This window comes from Scomber japonicus, chromosome 21, assembly GCF_027409825.1.
Source record: "Scomber japonicus isolate fScoJap1 chromosome 21, fScoJap1.pri, whole genome shotgun sequence".
Lineage (NCBI taxonomy): Eukaryota > Metazoa > Chordata > Actinopteri > Scombriformes > Scombridae > Scomber > Scomber japonicus.
In genome coordinates, this window is record NC_070598.1 from 18,737,280 (window position 1) to 18,755,249 (window position 17,970).

General features: G+C 39.6%; 1 protein-coding gene across 1 annotated transcript; it reads right to left on the reverse strand.

The window, feature by feature from the left end:
• Window positions 1-496: 496 nt before the first annotated feature.
• On the reverse strand, window positions 497-15,072 carry rnpc3 (RNA-binding region (RNP1, RRM) containing 3). Its single transcript, XM_053342421.1, has 16 exons — window positions 15,044-15,072; window positions 14,126-14,282; window positions 14,001-14,048; window positions 13,792-13,901; window positions 13,541-13,630; window positions 11,444-11,555; window positions 10,781-10,849; window positions 9,513-9,655; window positions 9,166-9,291; window positions 8,630-8,769; window positions 6,012-6,218; window positions 4,956-5,050; window positions 4,694-4,752; window positions 3,226-3,358; window positions 1,009-1,086; window positions 497-842 (listed from the first exon to the last, which is right to left on the reverse strand). Exons 2-15 carry the CDS (start codon window positions 14,276-14,278, stop codon window positions 1,018-1,020), a joined length of 1,554 nt encoding a protein of 517 aa, XP_053198396.1. The 5' UTR covers window positions 14,279-14,282; window positions 15,044-15,072; the 3' UTR covers window positions 497-842; window positions 1,009-1,017.
• Window positions 15,073-17,970: the final 2,898 nt, after the last annotated feature.

Below are 17,970 nucleotides of genomic sequence, written 5' to 3' on the forward strand. Positions count from 1 at the left end.
TGTTTCTCCCCCTCTTTTGATATCTAGAAGATCACAAACCTTAAGTCAGCTTTGATTGACATGCACCAAGTACACTTCCAGTATTGCTTAAACCTAGAGAGGCCAAAAAAACAATTAGATTTCCAAATCTTCATATGATGGCTGTTGAGGGGAGGGGGGGTTCACTCTCCAAGGTTTACTCTGTAATCACACAGATGGGGCCAGCTAGGGACTGTAAAGGTAATCTAGCTCACTCCCAGCAATTTCTCACAGACTGTAGTCCTTTTGGTTTGTTTGCTGTCTCTTCAGGACTCTGCTTTTTCCACTGTGTTTACAGCCAGCCATCTGCTGCACAGCTAATCTAGATCCTGTACACCTTCCCCTGTCTGTATTTATTCTGCTGTAAGGACTTTAAGTTTGGGACTAAAGATAATCAGTTATGATAGTTTGACTCAAGTGTACCCACAAACGGTGGCATATGTTTGAGGATGTGAGAGGAAGAAAAACAGGACAGAAGTTATTTTAATAAAATATTTTTTATTTAATAATAAAAGACGATGATGACATCTGACGACCGTCACCTGAAATTCAGTCAAACAAGGTAGAAAACATTGTAAAGAGACGTGCAGGAGACTTTTGTATAGAGGGCTAAACTAAATATTTCAGAGAACAGAAGATACAAAGAATGCTTCTTGGTTCTTTTAAATTTAGACTACAATACAGGTCAGTTCATTTTAAGTTCCAATTGTGCCATAACAGCTACAAATAAACTGCCCTCATTTTCTTATGTTATTTTCCAAAAAGGATATGCCAAAATAAGGATACAAATGGTTCTGCTGGGCCACAATATGAAGCCTTGGCATCTTGAATAAATAAAGTGTAAACACAATTGTAAAAAAAGGAAACACCATTGCAATGATAATTAAGTTTGTTTTAAACAGGAAACACCACGAGACAGTGAGTAATCACATCAGCAGTCCTGCTACTAATATTCTTTTTTGGCAGGTCACCAAATGCTGTATGACTCACCTGTTGAGTTCATCGTTGTTTTGGTCCTCTCTTGGTGTCTGTGTTATCTTGTTTTGGTCTGGCAGATCTGGCGAATTGCTGTGAATTTATCGTTAAGGTCTGGAAACGGCAAACATAGTCATTAAGCAGATCAGAGTTCACTCTCACTTAATAAAGCTTTTTTATTTTCAAGCAAGGACTTTTTAGTTTCATCTGTTCTCATTACTTCACTCTTACTACTATACTTGTACTTAAGAACATCAACAAATGCCTACCTTTCTTTCTACAATATCACTAATGTGGAATCACAGGCTGTGGCTCAGGCAGGTCGTACTCTAAATTGGAAGATCGGTGGTTCGATGCCCGGCTCCTCCAGTCTACATGTTGAAGCATCCTTGGGCAAGATACTGAACCCTAATTGCTCCTGACGGCTGTGCCAACGGTGTGTGAGAGCATTAGATTAGATGAGCAGGTTGGCATGTTGCATGGCAGCCTCAGCCATCAGCGTACGAGTGTGTGTGTGTGTGTGTGTGTGTGTGTGTGTGAATGTTGACATTTATTCTAAAGCATTTGGAGTGGTTGGAAGACTAGAAAAGGCTGCCATACAAATGAAGTCCATTTACAAAACTCATATATTGTCATTTCGCTCCCAAAATTGCATGCAGCAGCTTTAAGCCAGGGGGCCCCTCTTCCTTGAGACACTCGCTGCCTCATTTTAATTTAATTTGAGAAAAGGTCGCAGCTGTTTGCTCATAAATGCCGCAGGATGAGTGGCCAAAGATGGACCCAGGGTTTCGTGTTATACTGAGTTTGGCTCGCTTACTCCCTGACAGCTAATGTCATTCACACTGATTGATAAATTGTTAGCTGGTGTGACAGGTCAAACAACGAGGGAGGAGCCAGATGTATGGGAGCTCTGTCACTGAAGTGCTGCCTGTTAATAAACCTCACTTTATACTGTGAGTGTTTCCTGCTGATTTTTCTTCCACCGCTCATTTTTTGTAGCAGGCTGATTTCCTGGCAATGAGTATACTGCAGTCTCAGGCTAGCACTAAAAAAAACATCATGCTAGGGAATGTAAACTGGGACTGGCTGTCCCCTGCTTAAAAGGACATCTCTTCCAGAATGAATCTCCAAACTCCAAAAAAACAGACAACTTTCAACATTTTCGTATTAGAAAACCAAGTCAGGTGAACATATGTCAGAAAAAAAGCAATATCTGATAATTGACATGAACATTTATCCTTTAAATTAAAGAGAATTTAGATGGCTGCTGAAGTTGTTGTGATAAATGAATGTTCATGATTAGGTTTATGGTGCCACATAGGCAAAGAGAAGAAAAAAGTACAGTTAACCAATGCTGCACTGAGGTATTCATATACAAGTCTGTTTCATCCAAAGTTAAGATAAGATGAGAAAGCAACTTCACCATCTTAGAGCCAGTATATCAAGTCAGTAGCTTTGCAAGACTCAAAACTCAAACCATCATACTCCAGTTAGCAAAACAGTCACATTTTCAGCTTCTAAACCACCTCTAATGGCTGAATAAGAACAAGTCTATGTTGGTTTTTGAAGCTGTTGGTGGATGAGCTTCAGTCTAACCTCCTGCACCGCTGCTGTCTCACCTAGAATACAGAGGACAACATCTCCAAGTAAATTACAACGCAGACTTCTCTGTTCCTTCTTTGAACTCAAAGACTAATAGGCTGTCGCCAAGCTAATTGGTTATGGGATGTGCATTAATGCCCATTAAAACACCTCCGAAATCAATAACCTTGTTCCATTAGACAAGTTCCAACGTTGACGTGCAATTATCAGTGTTGAGAAGGGGTGGGAGGGGGGCAGGTGGTTATTCAGGGCTGCCAGAAATTAGCCCTCACCCTGCTGAAGGCACCGAGAGCTAAAGCCAACTAAACATCTGTGATGGGAGGTGATAAACCCGATCACACACAAACAAACCAACAAGCTCCTTTTTCAATGAAATGTGCCTCAGGTTAAGGGTTCAGTATCAGTTTAAGTTTGCAAATGAACATACATCCCTATTAAATCTCTTTGAAGTAACTGAATCATGTGCTAGTAAACAGAACTGATATATATGTAGATCTATGCACCCAACTTCATACACTAAATAACTAAACCCAATCAAATTAGGCCACAGCCTGGATTTCCACCATTACACAAAAAAAAAAAAATCTTTGTCCTTGTCTCGTCTCATGAACAGGAGGATAAAAAGGATACGACGACGAGGGGTTTGTCATAGAGAACGTAGCCGTTGGTTTCCCGCAGGGCTTTCTCTGCACTCTGCTCGCTGGGGAGCCCTACGAAGGCCTGCCCTTTCATCCGCCCCTCCTTCATTAACACAATGTCAAACCTGAGGGAGAAAAAAAAAAAGCAAAGAGGAGTTACATCATTATCACTCGAGGCTTGTGGCCTGGTCGAGTACTCGTTCTGTGGCTATTCATGATCATCTGCTTCTGTTACCACACAAAACAACAGCTGTCTATCAAGTGTTTTACTAAGAAGTCAAATAGAAGCAAGTAGAGGGATAGTAGTACATATATTGTTCAGCATAGAGTATGTTAATTAATGAAGCAAGTAACAAGTAACTGCAATCTAACATTACACTGTGAGAAATGCAGAACCTAAAAATGAAAGTGTAAGTTCCTCAGGAGAGCTTGTCAGTGTGTTGTGTGTCAGTTAGCTGTCATTAATGAATATAAATAACAAGGCACAGCTTCACTCTAAATTCTATTACAGGTTTTTGGATATTTTTTGAGTACATTATAGATGCACTGGATAAAAACTGTCAGGTAACACTGAGAGGCTATGAAGGATTTGCAGCCTTTTTAGGCACTTAACAGTTAAATTGTGTTTGTCCTTATTTACCGAGCTGAGATTTTGTGCTGCTCATGAAAAATGGATTTTAATGCATTCCCGTTCAGAGGCACAAAATGTGGAAGGAGATTGGAAATTCAGAGTGTTTTTTTTCTTTTAGTACTTTTTTTGCTGAATTCAGCTGGCTGCTGTGGCCAAAAAGCACGCTGATAAGAGCAGAGAGAGCGAACCCAAACAATTAGCTGAAAGATGTCATAAAGCTGTGTAAAGCAGTGACCTTTTTCACATTACGTTTGATCATTTGATGCATGGTTATTATAAAATTATGGGTTATAGCCACTTTAAGTTTGTTTTGTGAGGGACTGATCAGAGCATATTCTTTTCCATTTCATAAACCTACAAACGGCAAGTAAAAATCTATTAACAAGACACAGGTTATTAAAAAGGACATTGAAGTGGTTTCTGTTGTTCATGCTCACAGTCCAGCCTTCTACTCAACATAAGCTCAGCTTGATGACTCAGGTGGAATATTCATTTGAAGTACTGCTGATGCACAGACATAAAATGTCCCTCATGATCTCGGCGTCTGGTTATATACTTATAACACACAGTCAGCATGAATTACTAAAAACTCTCAGGAGAAAGTGACAAATTGCCGGAGTCAAAAATAGCTTGTGAAGAGACGATGGGGCGAAGTGACACGCAAACCAAGTCAATAAGCCTCAGAGGGAGAAAGACATAAAGTCAGGATCATCTGGGTTGCAGCTAAAAACTGCAGTTGCTTGGTTTAATCTTTTCTTACTGCCTGAAAGATGACTTTTATTCTACTAGTGAGTAAACTGCTACTGTCAATAACAAAAAGATAACATACATGTTTCTCTCGCCTTCTGATAAAGGATTGATGTATCTTCCATAGATGTACTTCAGTTCCTGGAAGATAAATCATGTATGTCAGGATAGGAAAAAAAAATCATTAAATGAATATTAATATACAACTGATTAAATTATGTATACAATGCAGCAGTAAAATCTGATGTTGAAATATAATAACAGACATATAACAGACGTAAGCATCACACATGCAGGAAGCCAAACAAACACACATGTAGTGGGTCAAGCATAGATGCACCTACTTTCTCTTCCACTTGCTTAGCAATATTCTTCACGTACAGTCTGCAGGTCGGCTCGCCCGGTTCATAATTTTTAAACACGGACATCCTTTTTATCTCTGTTTTAAAAGAGAGACGGAGAGAGAGAGAGAGCGAGAGAGAGACGGAGGGAGGGTGGAAAAAAAACTTGATGCAAGGTGCATTTTAAAAACAGGTACAAAGGATCAGAGAGCAGCCTATACCTACCTGAAAGATAAACCACCTGATCAATATGTTTTATTTAAGAGTGAATGGACTGAGAGATGCGCTGCTTACATTAAAGCAGTGATAACACAATTGATCTCAACACCTGCCGACCACTTTGTTTTAGATCAGATTTGGACATATATCTCTCTTAACTCTGCATTTCCCCTGTTTGTGTAGTTTATTAAATATCCACTCTAGACACAAGTTAGAAAAACAACTATTCTCAAATGTGGATTCATGGAAATGTGCAGTATGTTACTTTCACTTTGTCTGAATATGTCTTGAAGTAATAATCCTCAGTTGTTTTGGGTTTGGTGGTCATGGCTTTCCTAATTAAACCCTCACCATCAGCCCATGTCCTCACATAATATAGATACTCAAGTATGGCAGCAGCTACTTAACAGCTCTAATAGAAAAACAGCTACTCTGCATCTATCCTCACTGCTCGTCATCGTGGTGTGAAGCTAATGCTGATGTTTAACATTTTAGCACCATCTACTCCTCTGCTAAGGAAAATATCTCTTTCTCCCCCTCCTCATACTGTACTTTATGAATTTCAAACACACCCCTGTTACTACATCACTTCTTTACAGATTCGGATTTGTTCACAGCAGGGGAGAATTTCTCACAGCGGTTGTTAAAAAGTGCATTAAATATAAAGCACCAATAGAAAATATCTGCTTTGAATGGAAAAAGCATTTGAACTTTACTGCTTTTACTTCTATTGCCTGTTTTTTTAATTCCCCTGCCTTTAATAGTAATAATGACCACTTCTATTAGATGATGCTACCTCTTTCCTGAAACATAAAAATCATGACTTTAGCAGAATACTACCATCTCTTGATAGCCGCCCCTTCGCCAGCTCCTTCCTGGAGATGACGTCTGAGGGGAGGTCTTCCTCTCCGTCGCTGTGCTCCTCTTGCAGTTGGGATGTTTGAGCGCTGGGGTAGAGCTTCCCGAAACCTTCACCTTCCGTCTCCTCCTCCTCCTTCTCCTTCTCCTCCTTACCACTGCTGACGACGTCCTCCCTCTCATCCACTTCTGATGGGAAAACAATGTTCAAAAATTGATTCGTCAAATTGTCTCAACGTTCGCTCTGCAGTTCGTTTTAAGTGCTTCGTGGGTTTGATTTGATGGGATCGGTTTCTTCGTTGCTTCACGTTACAAACCCCCCCCCCCCAAAAAAAAAAACAGGACACTCTTCCTCCAGCACAAATACAAATGGAAGTATTCAAAATGTCTACGAAGAGCAGATGCTGGAATAATCACATCTGCTATGTTTTATCCTCTTCAATAAACTAAACAAGCTGAGGATGGGAGCTGGGAGGCAAATCCTCTTTGTCACAATTAGTTTAACATATTGATCGTGAGTTGCAAAGAATGATTTTCTTTGTCAGGGTTCAATAATTCAATACATTTTGTCCTTCTGGTAGAAATAATGTCTTAAATAAAAGGTTGTACTGATGATTGAAAGGAGACAGCTGGATGGATCAAAATCCATTCCTGTTTTTGCACAACATGAGTTTGAAAGGCTGCAGGAGGGATAACTCCGGCACACTTTTTTTTTTCCCCAGGAGCGCATGCATGTGCACACGCTCGCTGTAGATGGAATTACTAAGAGCAGTGAGCCTGTACAAATCCAGAAAAGAGGAAAGAAAGAAAAAAGAAAAAAAGAAAGCTTGTCATCCACATAAGGTGTGTGTGTGTGTGTGTGTGTGTGTATATATGTGTGTGTGTGTGTGTGTATATGTGTGTGTGATGGAGCAAGAAGTGTTGGGGAGGCTTTTCTGATACACTCCCGGCAGAGAACCAGATCACTGCTTTTAAAATTATCCGCCTCCTTATCTGTCCCCAGCTCCCCCCTTTTTTTCATTTAAATAGATTGTTTATCGGATCCCGCGCCCACCCACACACACACACCCCCCCTCCTCCCCAAAACAAGACTAATCCAAAAAGCCACCAGTCAGAGTTTATCTTCCCCTGCCTTTAGAAAATCTTTTGTGTTTGACTTTGAGATCTATTTTACTTCTCCGGGGCTTGCCAGGGAGTGAAGTTGTAGCTAGAGAGAAAGGGAGATAAGGCCCAAAAAAAGGGGGGGTGGGGGGGGGGCACTGCTCAGTTGACAAGTAACACAGCCTCTCACCCCCCCCTCCCCCCAATGACATTTCCCCATACAGATAATAGTAAAAAACCTTTTTTTTTTGTGCGGCACAAGTTTCTCCTGTGATGCTGCTGTGTAACACACTGTTGTGACTCTACTCACAGTAAGGGCTTTAACTTCTGTCAATAGGACTATCAAACCACTTCCTGTTTAACTGTGATAATAAACATGATGCATAGTAATAATCAAAGCCTTACATGCGCCTCTCTTGCTTAAAAGAGAGTCGGCAGTAGTCCTCCAATACATTTACAGACTATCAGTGTTTTTCTGATTTATATGGAAGGGTCAACTGGAAAAGTGGCATTTTTCTTATTTGCGTTACTTAAAACAAGCTTGTTCTAAAAAGGTTCATATCATGAATGACTAATCTGTGATATAGATTTAGACACGATTAGTGGACTCAACTGACAGAAAATCCTGTTTCCAGTCACTAAAATGTGCTGATTTGTTGCTTCTCTGTGATTCATAATAATATAAATCAAATATCTACAGGTAGAAGTAACCTGCAATCTGGGAGACTGCAATGAACATGTTTCACTATTTACTGAAACAATTAAGTGATTGATTGAGAAAATGATCACCTGATTACTCGACAATGAAAAGCACAGACTTGTCTTGACCTAACCTCTTGTTTTCTTTCATCTAAATTAATACTGCAATGATTAGTTGATTAATTGATTAGTTGTCAGCTATTAAATTAATGGGCAACTATTTTGATTGTTTGACATCATTTTATAGGGAAAAGAAGTTCAAATTCTCTGATTACAGCTTCTTCTATGAACATAAACTGAATATGTTTGGGATGTAGACTGCTCGGGGACATTAGGGGACATTATCTTGGAGTTTGGGAAATAGTGATTGATATTTTTCACCATACACAATCAACTAATCAGCATGTTAATCAATAATGAAAATAATTGTTAGCTGCAGCTCCTGATCAAAATGGCATCGTACAACCCAGATGAAAACTTAACTTTACTACTTCAATGATTAGTGCTGAAATCATCAAATAATTAGTGAATCTTCTTATTTCGAGCCCAAATTCACACAATTCACTTATTTAGGGTTTTCAAATGTTTTCCTCTGATATATATGATAGTACATTAAATATGTTTGGGTTTTGAACTGCTGGTAAGACGAAGTTTAAAGACTTGGACTTTTGGAAATCGTAATGGGCCTTTTTCACGAAATGACTTACCGATTAATCACAAAAAATTCATCAACAGACTACTTAGAAATAAACAGAATTGCACGTCAGAAGAAGAAGTGGACATCTAATCAGAACCCTTACCTCTGACTTCCTCACGCTGTGCCCCTTCACCTGGCCCACTTCCTTCCGCCGCTTCTGGAACCGAAATGTGGAATTCGATTTTCCTCGGTCCGGCAGGGTTGGGCTGCTCGAACACATCGGAGGGCTGCATCACTGGAGCGCTGAAGGCAACGGAGACAATCAGAACACATTCAACTGCAGTGTCTAAAAAAAAAAAAAAAAAAAGTACCCATAATAAACCCTCCTGCTCCTGGGCAACTTTAGGGATGGGATATTTTGTTCTGGTCAACAGGAGATATTTCCCAGTCCGCAAACATGCAGCTAGGTGTGTATGTGTGTGAGTGTGTGTATTTATAGTTTTGAAACCCAATTTGTGGTCCGTCATTAAGGGAGTGTGTGCTTATGCGGCGCTGAAACAATAGTCTCCAAGTCACACAAGGCTGTCTTTATGAGGGAGACATATTGTCTGGAGGTTTTTGGCTTTTTTTTAAACCAGCCTATGAATACTGTCTCAAGATGCGTGAGGACTGTGACAAGCATGAGTGCCTTTGGTGTACCTCTGAGAGTCTGGTTTGGGAGCATAGAGTAGATCCTTGATCTTGGGCTTCTTTCTTTTTGAAGCTGTTTTTGGTCTCAGGGGTCTCTTGCATGCTTGGTTGACCAGGCCCATCAGACGAACAATCCTGAAATAAAGCAAGCATAGGGAATAAGGGAGAAAATGTCTAGCTAAAAAAAACCCACCCATTGGAATTTAAAGACATTTACCTTAAAGCCACAAATCTTTGTAGAAAGATACAATAACACATAAGCTCTACTGGTAGTTGTTGTTTGGTGCTAAACAATATGAGTCCATTCATTTGCCTCAAATGGTCTGTTCTAAAGTGTGAGCTTATCCCCTCCTCACCTTTCCTTGTCTTCATCATCTCCGCTCTCATATTCCGATTCTTCCTCGCTGGACAGCTCCATCTCCTCTTCGGGTAAAGGGGGGTAGTTGGGAGGTAAGGGGGGAGGCATCGGGATGGGTGGCACGAGAGGAAGGAGCTCAAACTGCAGGAAACAATAGAACATGGCTGAGCCTACAAATGCCTCTGGGTCCAACTTTGCTAAAGGTAGGTGGTGACCATCGATACATTCAGTTTGTCAAATCTGAGGTTCACCGGTTAGTAGACTATGGAGACAATGAGTCATTTTAGCTATCTATATCATCCATTTAACTATGACTTTCAGCCACCTATCTCCACCACTTATCTTTTACTTTCAGCTACCTATTTCAACCACTTATCTTTTATTTTTAGCAAACGGTTAGGAATTATTTTTAGCTAACTATTTCAACCTTTAATCCATCACTTTTAACTTAATCACCACTTATTCATTCATTTAAGCTGTATTATTTCAGCCTTCCATCCATTTCATTTACCTTACCATTTAAACTGTTAATTTGCTTGTTTGCTGTATTTTAACACATTTTTACACTACTTATCCAATACATCTAATTATTTAAACTGTTTTCTATTCACTAATTTTAGATATTTATTTCAACCATTTATGAATTGATAACTGTTATGCTTTCTCTGCTCGCTGACTAACTTGTGTCCATGCATTCTCAATAGCAACATTCAGTGTAACAAGCTAACTCAATATATATGTTTGTTTTTTAATCCAAATTAGTGATTGTACTCCACACTTACCACCAGTGGCAACTGCCGAGGTACTCCTCAGGTAAAAGTACCTCCTCTTGTGAATCATTGATGTAAACCATACAAGTACTAGCAGTACTAGCACGATTAGTATTATGTAGATAATAGATTGATCTTTTTTTTTGAACAGGGATTTTTATCCTGCATTTGTTTCAGGTAAGGAAAATTGTATTTATGGCTGTTTAGTGGCACAGAAGCAGGCTTGAGGTAAAAACTGTTACTAGCATCACCTTATAAAAAAAACACTTAATACACCGCTCGTAGATGAGGGTCCTCTAAAACTGGGAGCTGGTTTTTCTAAAAGCCAAGTTCTTGCATTGTAAACAAATTACCGTAGGGATGTTTCTTCCTTATAACCCAACTGAATTTATTGTTTAACAAATCATTTCTATTAAAATAATGTGACTGCTCTTCTTCATCCAATATTCATGTATGATATTCTACCACCCACTCTGATATACTGTAACAAGCTTACCATCGGTGGTCTGGCAGTGACCGGACCAAATGGACACGGTATATTCATCTTGTTCATCAGATGCAGAACCTGCGTAATTGAAGATATAAATATTAGAATAGTGATAGTTTGTATCTGTAGATTCACACCAAGAGCTGAGGGGGGGAGGGGGGTTATGTAAATACACTGGTCCCTGTAACTTGGGCTGCATATGTGAAACAGATAGCAAGGCTTCTGCATTTTCATTTAAAATACATGGATCAAGGTAAGATTGAGGCTGAAGTGAGATACGGCTGGTGATGCTGGGCACTGAGGCAGCCTCTCTGCGACACACTAGCACCACCAAGACGCAGACGCTGGAAGTAGCAGCAGTGAGACTCTGGGCAGCGCGGCTCCCAGGGAAATGTTAAACCCATAACTCATGCCTCCCACTTATGGTTTATCGTTAATACTGGCTCCCCAAATTGAAATTTTAAAAAGCAAATGTTTGCTGTTTGATCTTTAAGAGGTTGGATGCAGTTCAAAAACCTCTGGGACATCCTTTTTTTTTCTTTCCATTTTAAAATATGAATCTGAAAGCTAGAAATACTGTCACGTTTGCCCACTTTACACATTGGTTTAAAATAATACAATAACATACACACAGATGAGGAGTTGGCTAAAAAACAATGAATATTTACTCACTTGAACATAAAACTTTGGCACACTCATGAGGGCATGTGTTATATTTGTCAGGATGCCACTCGTAGGTGGTGGGTATAAATACTTCAAAGTGGGATTTGGTTGAAATTTCAACCTGTAAGAGAGAGAAGAAGACAAAAAAAGACTTAAAGGTAAACTCTGCAGTTGCACTTCACTGCCCTTAACAATAATCCCATTCACTTAAAAACTCGTAAAACGTCAGAATAATGGAGACATGTTATTATGCGGCACAGCCAGCCGAGCTTTCGCGAGGTAGCTTATTCAATGTATTTATATGACAAGCGCTCAGCCAACTAAATGTAAAACCCAGCCATTAAGGGACATTGGGAGCAGCATGCCAGGTCAGCAGCAGGGCTTGTACTTGTGTAATAAATCAAGACTCTATGTGAGAGAGCAGATCTAAATCTACTAAAGCCTAATAAGCAAAGAGTGAGGGTGGAGGTACAGTAATTAAACCTGACACAGGTAGAAACCAGACTGAGAAGAAAAGTCAAAATTGTGATGAATTTAAAGCAGGAAGGCTGTGCATTTTTGGCTTAATATTTTGGCATTTTACATCTAAACATAATGTCACTAGTCACTACCATGACGACGGGGTGACATCATCAGACGGTGATGTCCACACATTATTGCTAATTGAGGAATGGACAAAGAAATGTGTCTGCACCAGTGTACTCAAACTGCATGTGTCAGGTTCAAACACTGGTTAATTGTTACATTAAGTCATAATAGTAATAATAGTAATAATAATAATAATAATATTAATAATAATAATGATAATAATAATAATTCAAAAGATGCATTACAGCACAAAAAGAGCCAAAAACACAGATGAAAAAGTAAATGGTGGATTGGGAGATTGAATATACATTATTTGACATGGTAAGTTAAAAAGTATCTTTATCTTTATCCTTATTATTGTGATACACAGTCATTATACAAATACCTAAGAGAATTTTATATTTTGTACTTAGTCTAATAAGGCTCATAAGCTTGAGACATTTTCATTTACTTTAGCTTTTAATTACTTTTGTGTGTGTGTGTGTGTGTGTGTGTGTGTGTGTGTGTGTGTGTGTGTGTGTGTGTGTGTGTGTGTGTGTGTGTAAGGGTGCCTATCTTTACGACTACGTTCCATTACCCTGTAAATCTCTCTGAATTGCTTTTGATGGTAATTATATTTTGCTGCACAAATAAACTTAACTTAACTTATCTACAAAGATAAAGATTGAATATGCACATGACTGCTACCTAATGATTATGTTCATCATGATTTTTATTCATTAATTCATCATTTTGTCTATAAAAACGCCAGAAATTATTGAAAAATACCAACTACTATTTTCTCCCAAAGTTCAAAGCACAATGATATTTAATTTACCATCATATAAAACAGATAAAGCATCACACTTCAACAATGAAGGTTCCATGAAATTGACTCTTGAACTTTTTTAAAGCAGTGCCTCCTCAGTGGTGACTTCATACTATATATAAATACATTTTGGATATATCACTCAAAATTCTACCTTTAGACAAAATTCAATTTATTGGTGCAACTCTAACCAACCAATACATCTCTTCACTAAAACTCTGGACTGTTATTTGAATGATGCTCTTCAGTATGAGGAGAGGGAGACTGGATTTCTGCAGCTGCAGCAGGACAGACAGTATTAGAGTGAGAGGTATCAAAGACCACCTGGTCCCACCAACTGGCAGGACAGACGGTCCGTCAGGCACTCGGTGGCAGCTTTGCCATCTAATTGGACACAAGGCCACTGACAGCTCCTGACTACAGCTCTCAGATTTCCATCCAGGTTTAGTCTGTCAACTAGCTTCCAGGCTGCCAATGCACACCTAAACTGACAGCCCTTTGACCAGGTGTGGAGAGCATGTGTCACACATTCATTTTTAATTGTATCATTTCATCATCAGTTGATCAATGTAATTGGGTGAGCAATGAAATATGAAGAAATCTCCCCATGCAGCAATTTAAAAATCAACAAAAGGTTGCAAATATATTGCAATACTTTCTCATATCACACCAACACTTTGAAAAGTGCAGTGCAAACACTCAAAACTTACCCAAGACTGGGTGCAATGCCGGTGTCTATGAGGGGAATATTTGGGAGTTTAGTCTCCTGTTTCTTCTGCTCTTCCTTTACTGGTCTACCACTGTTGGGAGAAATAAAAGAAAACTGATTCCGCTTCAGACTGCAACATAGGCAAATGCCTGGCTTTGTCTCAGGAAGGTTAACAGCTCATAATTCAGGATGCAAGACAAAATAGTCTAAAAGTTGCAGTGATTATTAATCCATATGCTACAACCAACGTACCTGGCTGACACAGGTGGGTCCTTTAATACAGTGACATCATCTTGATTTTTTGCAAACTCTGCAACAAGTGTACGATCGAGAACCTCTAACTGATGGAGCCTACTAAGAGCCTTAAAGAGACAAGAGGGGAATGAGTAAGACGATACAAGACAGACTTAAGTTAAAGCTTGTAGCTTATCTCTAGAAATCTAGAAGAAAAAAAAACTCACCTTAACAGCTGACTTCTCACTTCTGAAGGTTGCAAAGGCTGCATGTTTCTGTGGAGACGGATAATCTGTTTAGAATGTGAAACTTAAATAAAAGGTTCACACAGTAATAGCGAGGTTCAACCTACCAGGCGACCAGTTTTTGAGAAGACCCTGACAGACTCGGCTCCAAAATACTTCAGCAGGTCCTCCTTCTCATCCTGGCTGAGCTCAGTGGGGAAGTGGCGGATAAGCAGCGTCTTACTGCCGTTTGTCTGGACCGGCTCCTCATCCTTGTCCATTTTACTGAAGGACGGCAAGCAGAGAGAGGAACAGTTACAGAATCAGACAGCCTGTCACCACTGTTGTGTATTACTAGTCATTTAAAAACATTTTAGCAATGGTTTCAAAAGTGACACAACGAGCCCCTGTCTGCAATTCCACCCTTTGCTGAAATGCTGCAGTGGGCATTTACCTTTCTTTTCAAACTTCAGTACAGCTTTGATTTAATAACACATACAAGCTGAGGGGACAACAAATTCAACTTGATAGACTTGTGAATGCATAAAGGGATATCAAGCACAACTGCTGTTACAATGTCTGATAAACAAAATAAATAACCATTGGGAAATGTTACCTTAACTGTCGCTGACACTCTTACAGACGTGGTAATTGAACTCATGGGCATTTTTAACAATACTGAATTGTCTTCTTAACTTTCATTTCTTATATTGTACTTTTAAGCTAACGTTGCCGAATAGTACAACCAATACTGATATTTAATCAAATATCAGATGTGTGCGTTTTTCGACCAGCAAGAAAAAGTTACAGTTCAATTTCTTTAAATGAGCAACAGCACTATACTACACTGGGTTAGCTCCCACTTTAGCTCAGTGTGGCACGAAAGCAAGCAAATTCTCCAGTTATCCTTACTTTTTCAATGCCAAATCTTTGTACTCTTCTGACTCCGAAGATAACACATGATATGCAGTCAGCAGTATAAACCAAATACCTGTGTAAAGAAAATTATTCTAAGATAAGTAGATGTTGTTGATAGGTTAGCATACCTGTCTGCAGAAGCATACACAAACGCCGCTCCTTCTTCTTCTTCGTTATAGAGATTTCTAGCAGGATGTAAAGCAGCGCGCCCCCTTCTCTACAGGAGAGGAACTGCGCATGCTCTACAGGGGCCGACGGCTATTGCCAGTTCAGCCCTCCGTCTAAATTGAATGAGGATAAAACATTTCAGTCGTGCGGCTCTTACGGGTTTTCCAAATGTTTGCGGACCGAATGGATCAAATTCTGATAATGAAACGTGTCATTTCGCTGCGGTCAAACAATTTCATCCACCCTTTTAAAGCCGCTCCTTGTTCCATTAATGTTTGCAGGGAAAATGCATTTTGAGAGCTTGTCGGACCCGAAAGTTGTAGTTACACGATTTGGTCACTGTATCAAATTGGCTTCAAAGCCCGGGGCGCTGTTCCTGCGGTTTCTGGCGGGAGATAAGGCAGAGCGCCCCCTCATACTGCCTCATACACAGGAGGGGGACTGAACTGACTTATTCCATTAAAAGGCTCTACACAAACTGCTAAGAACTGTTTCTAAGCCTTTGACTGGCAAGTAAGTATTACCACACGGTTGTTTCTCACTTGATGTCTGGGGAATATGCAGCTGTTGTACTGATACCACCATGGATGTACTATAAGATCTTATTAGGCTATACATATCCATGGTTGCAGCTAGAAGGCAAGGACACTCATGATTAAACTGTTTTGAGTTAATAGCTTAAAGTAACTGCTATACAACATTAAAAAATTGTCACTTGGTGCTAATAATCTCTAATAATGCCATGGATGTATGCAGACACAACACAACAGCATAGTCACACTTCCCATAGTACAATACACTGAACAATGAAATAGTAATAATACGTGGATAGACAGGGTGAATTAACATCATGAATCATGGTTGAATCACTGTTGAATTTTGTGTTGACTTTGAAAGGTGAATCAATGTTTAAACTGCAACTTTCCTTTTCAGTCTACACTTTACACAATTGTGTATTCAATCGTATCATAACCTAGTTTGCAGTTGGATCAGCATATGACAATACTGACTGAATCGCTGATTTACATATTCCACGTTTTCAGTGCATTGTTCAAGTTTAGATATGTATGCAACTTACCGTGCATAACTTGCAGTACTGTCTCTTTACACAAAAATAAACTCAGCAGTGAAGCTTGAATGTGATCAAATGAAACTCCTTCAAAAAAGAGATTAGGGCACCTTCCTGAATAAATATGAGGGAGAGCAGCTGTTACAATTTTATCTTTCACAGATGGAAAGACGTTCTTTCAGACAGAGTCAGACTTTCAAGCTGTTCTTTCTGTCATACAGGAGTGGGATGTTCCACATTGTATGGGAGGGGGGAAAAAGATGCCAGAGTGGAAAAAATGAAAACAACCACTTTTTATAGATTCTTATTTTTTACTCAGGGAGGGAAGTAGCATGATGATTTAAATGAACTTTTATCTGAACATGGCAAATTATACTTGACGTCACTTTCAAGTCCAACACACTCATTTAGTAGTTTTTCTCTGTCTCTTATCACCCAACATGAATTCTGTCATGTGCACTAACATTGTGTTTTTTGTTTGATTTTGTTTTGTTTTTTGTTTTTTGCACAAATCCATGTTAAATACAGACAAACACACACACCCCTGATGTAGAAGTGGCTTTGCCTGAGACTTCTCATACATTATTTTAACAATGTATAGTGCAGTGAATATAAAAGGTCAGTGGTTGAGAACTGGCTATATGTAACTTTAAGATGCATGAGCACTGCAGGCCCTTTGGTCAGCATCCTGCCACTGAGCGAGCACTGTGAGGAGGAAACACATCAGAGCTAGAGTGATGGATTCTACTGTAGGCTGTTGTGTGTGTGTGTGTGTGTGTGTGTGTGTGTGTGTGTGTGTGTGTGCGTGTGCATACATTCAGTGTTCATGGTGAGCTATTGTGAAACACCTTACAACAGTATATTTGAGCATAAAGGCAGTGTGGGGAATCATGTTGGGATTTGCAATCTAAGGATTCTGATTTTCTTTTTAGCTATGACAGTCCACAACCTTTAATTTGGTGAGTACAATGTTATTTCAAATTATTTCAAATATAAATGAAAGCCCAAATTCCCCCAAGTTGTAATAAACCCAACTTCACTTTAAATCCAACTAGTCTACACTTTTCTGTTTGTCAGCTGCAAAGCTACAGGAGAGAGGAACTCCTCAGGCATCAACAGTAACTTTTGTTTGTGGTGCCACCGATCTCTGTCACTTGTCACAAAAGTGATGTCAGACTGCCCACTCAGTGTGAGTCTACAGAAACACAAACTTCAGCTGCCACACAGAGGTGAACAAAGCATGATGTTGACAAGAAAATAAACACTAACATTAAAAAGACTGAGAACCAAGAAGAAAAAGCAGAACAAAGCGTAACAGAAACACTCCCTTTATGCTATACGACGCTCTGACGCCAAATGTTGGTGACAATGTACCATCATTGACCAAACAACTGAAGACAGCATTGTCCCTGAAATATTGAAAACAAAACCCCTAAAGGAGGCCAAGATAGAGAACTCTGTCACTGTTGATGAGGACCTCCTGAGAAATAGATCCACTGTTGAGAGACTGACCTTCAAACCCCTGACACATCCATCATTGAGTCCAGCCAGTCTCTGTAAATTTATGTCCAAGGCTGCTCCAGATTCAGACAATAAGACAGTGATGGCCATCTATGTAATCACTGTGGGTGACCGTCAGAGAGACAAGGAAGAGGAAGATCTAGGGATCAACACCAAAATCATCCCTCTCTTGTGAAAACAGTCCCTGGCTCAAATGGAGAGACAGTCTGTCACTCATATGCTCTGCCATGTAGTAGGCCTTGGGGGCTCACTGCAAGATTTTCATCCCAAAAACTAAAGAAGATGGAGAGGGTGTTG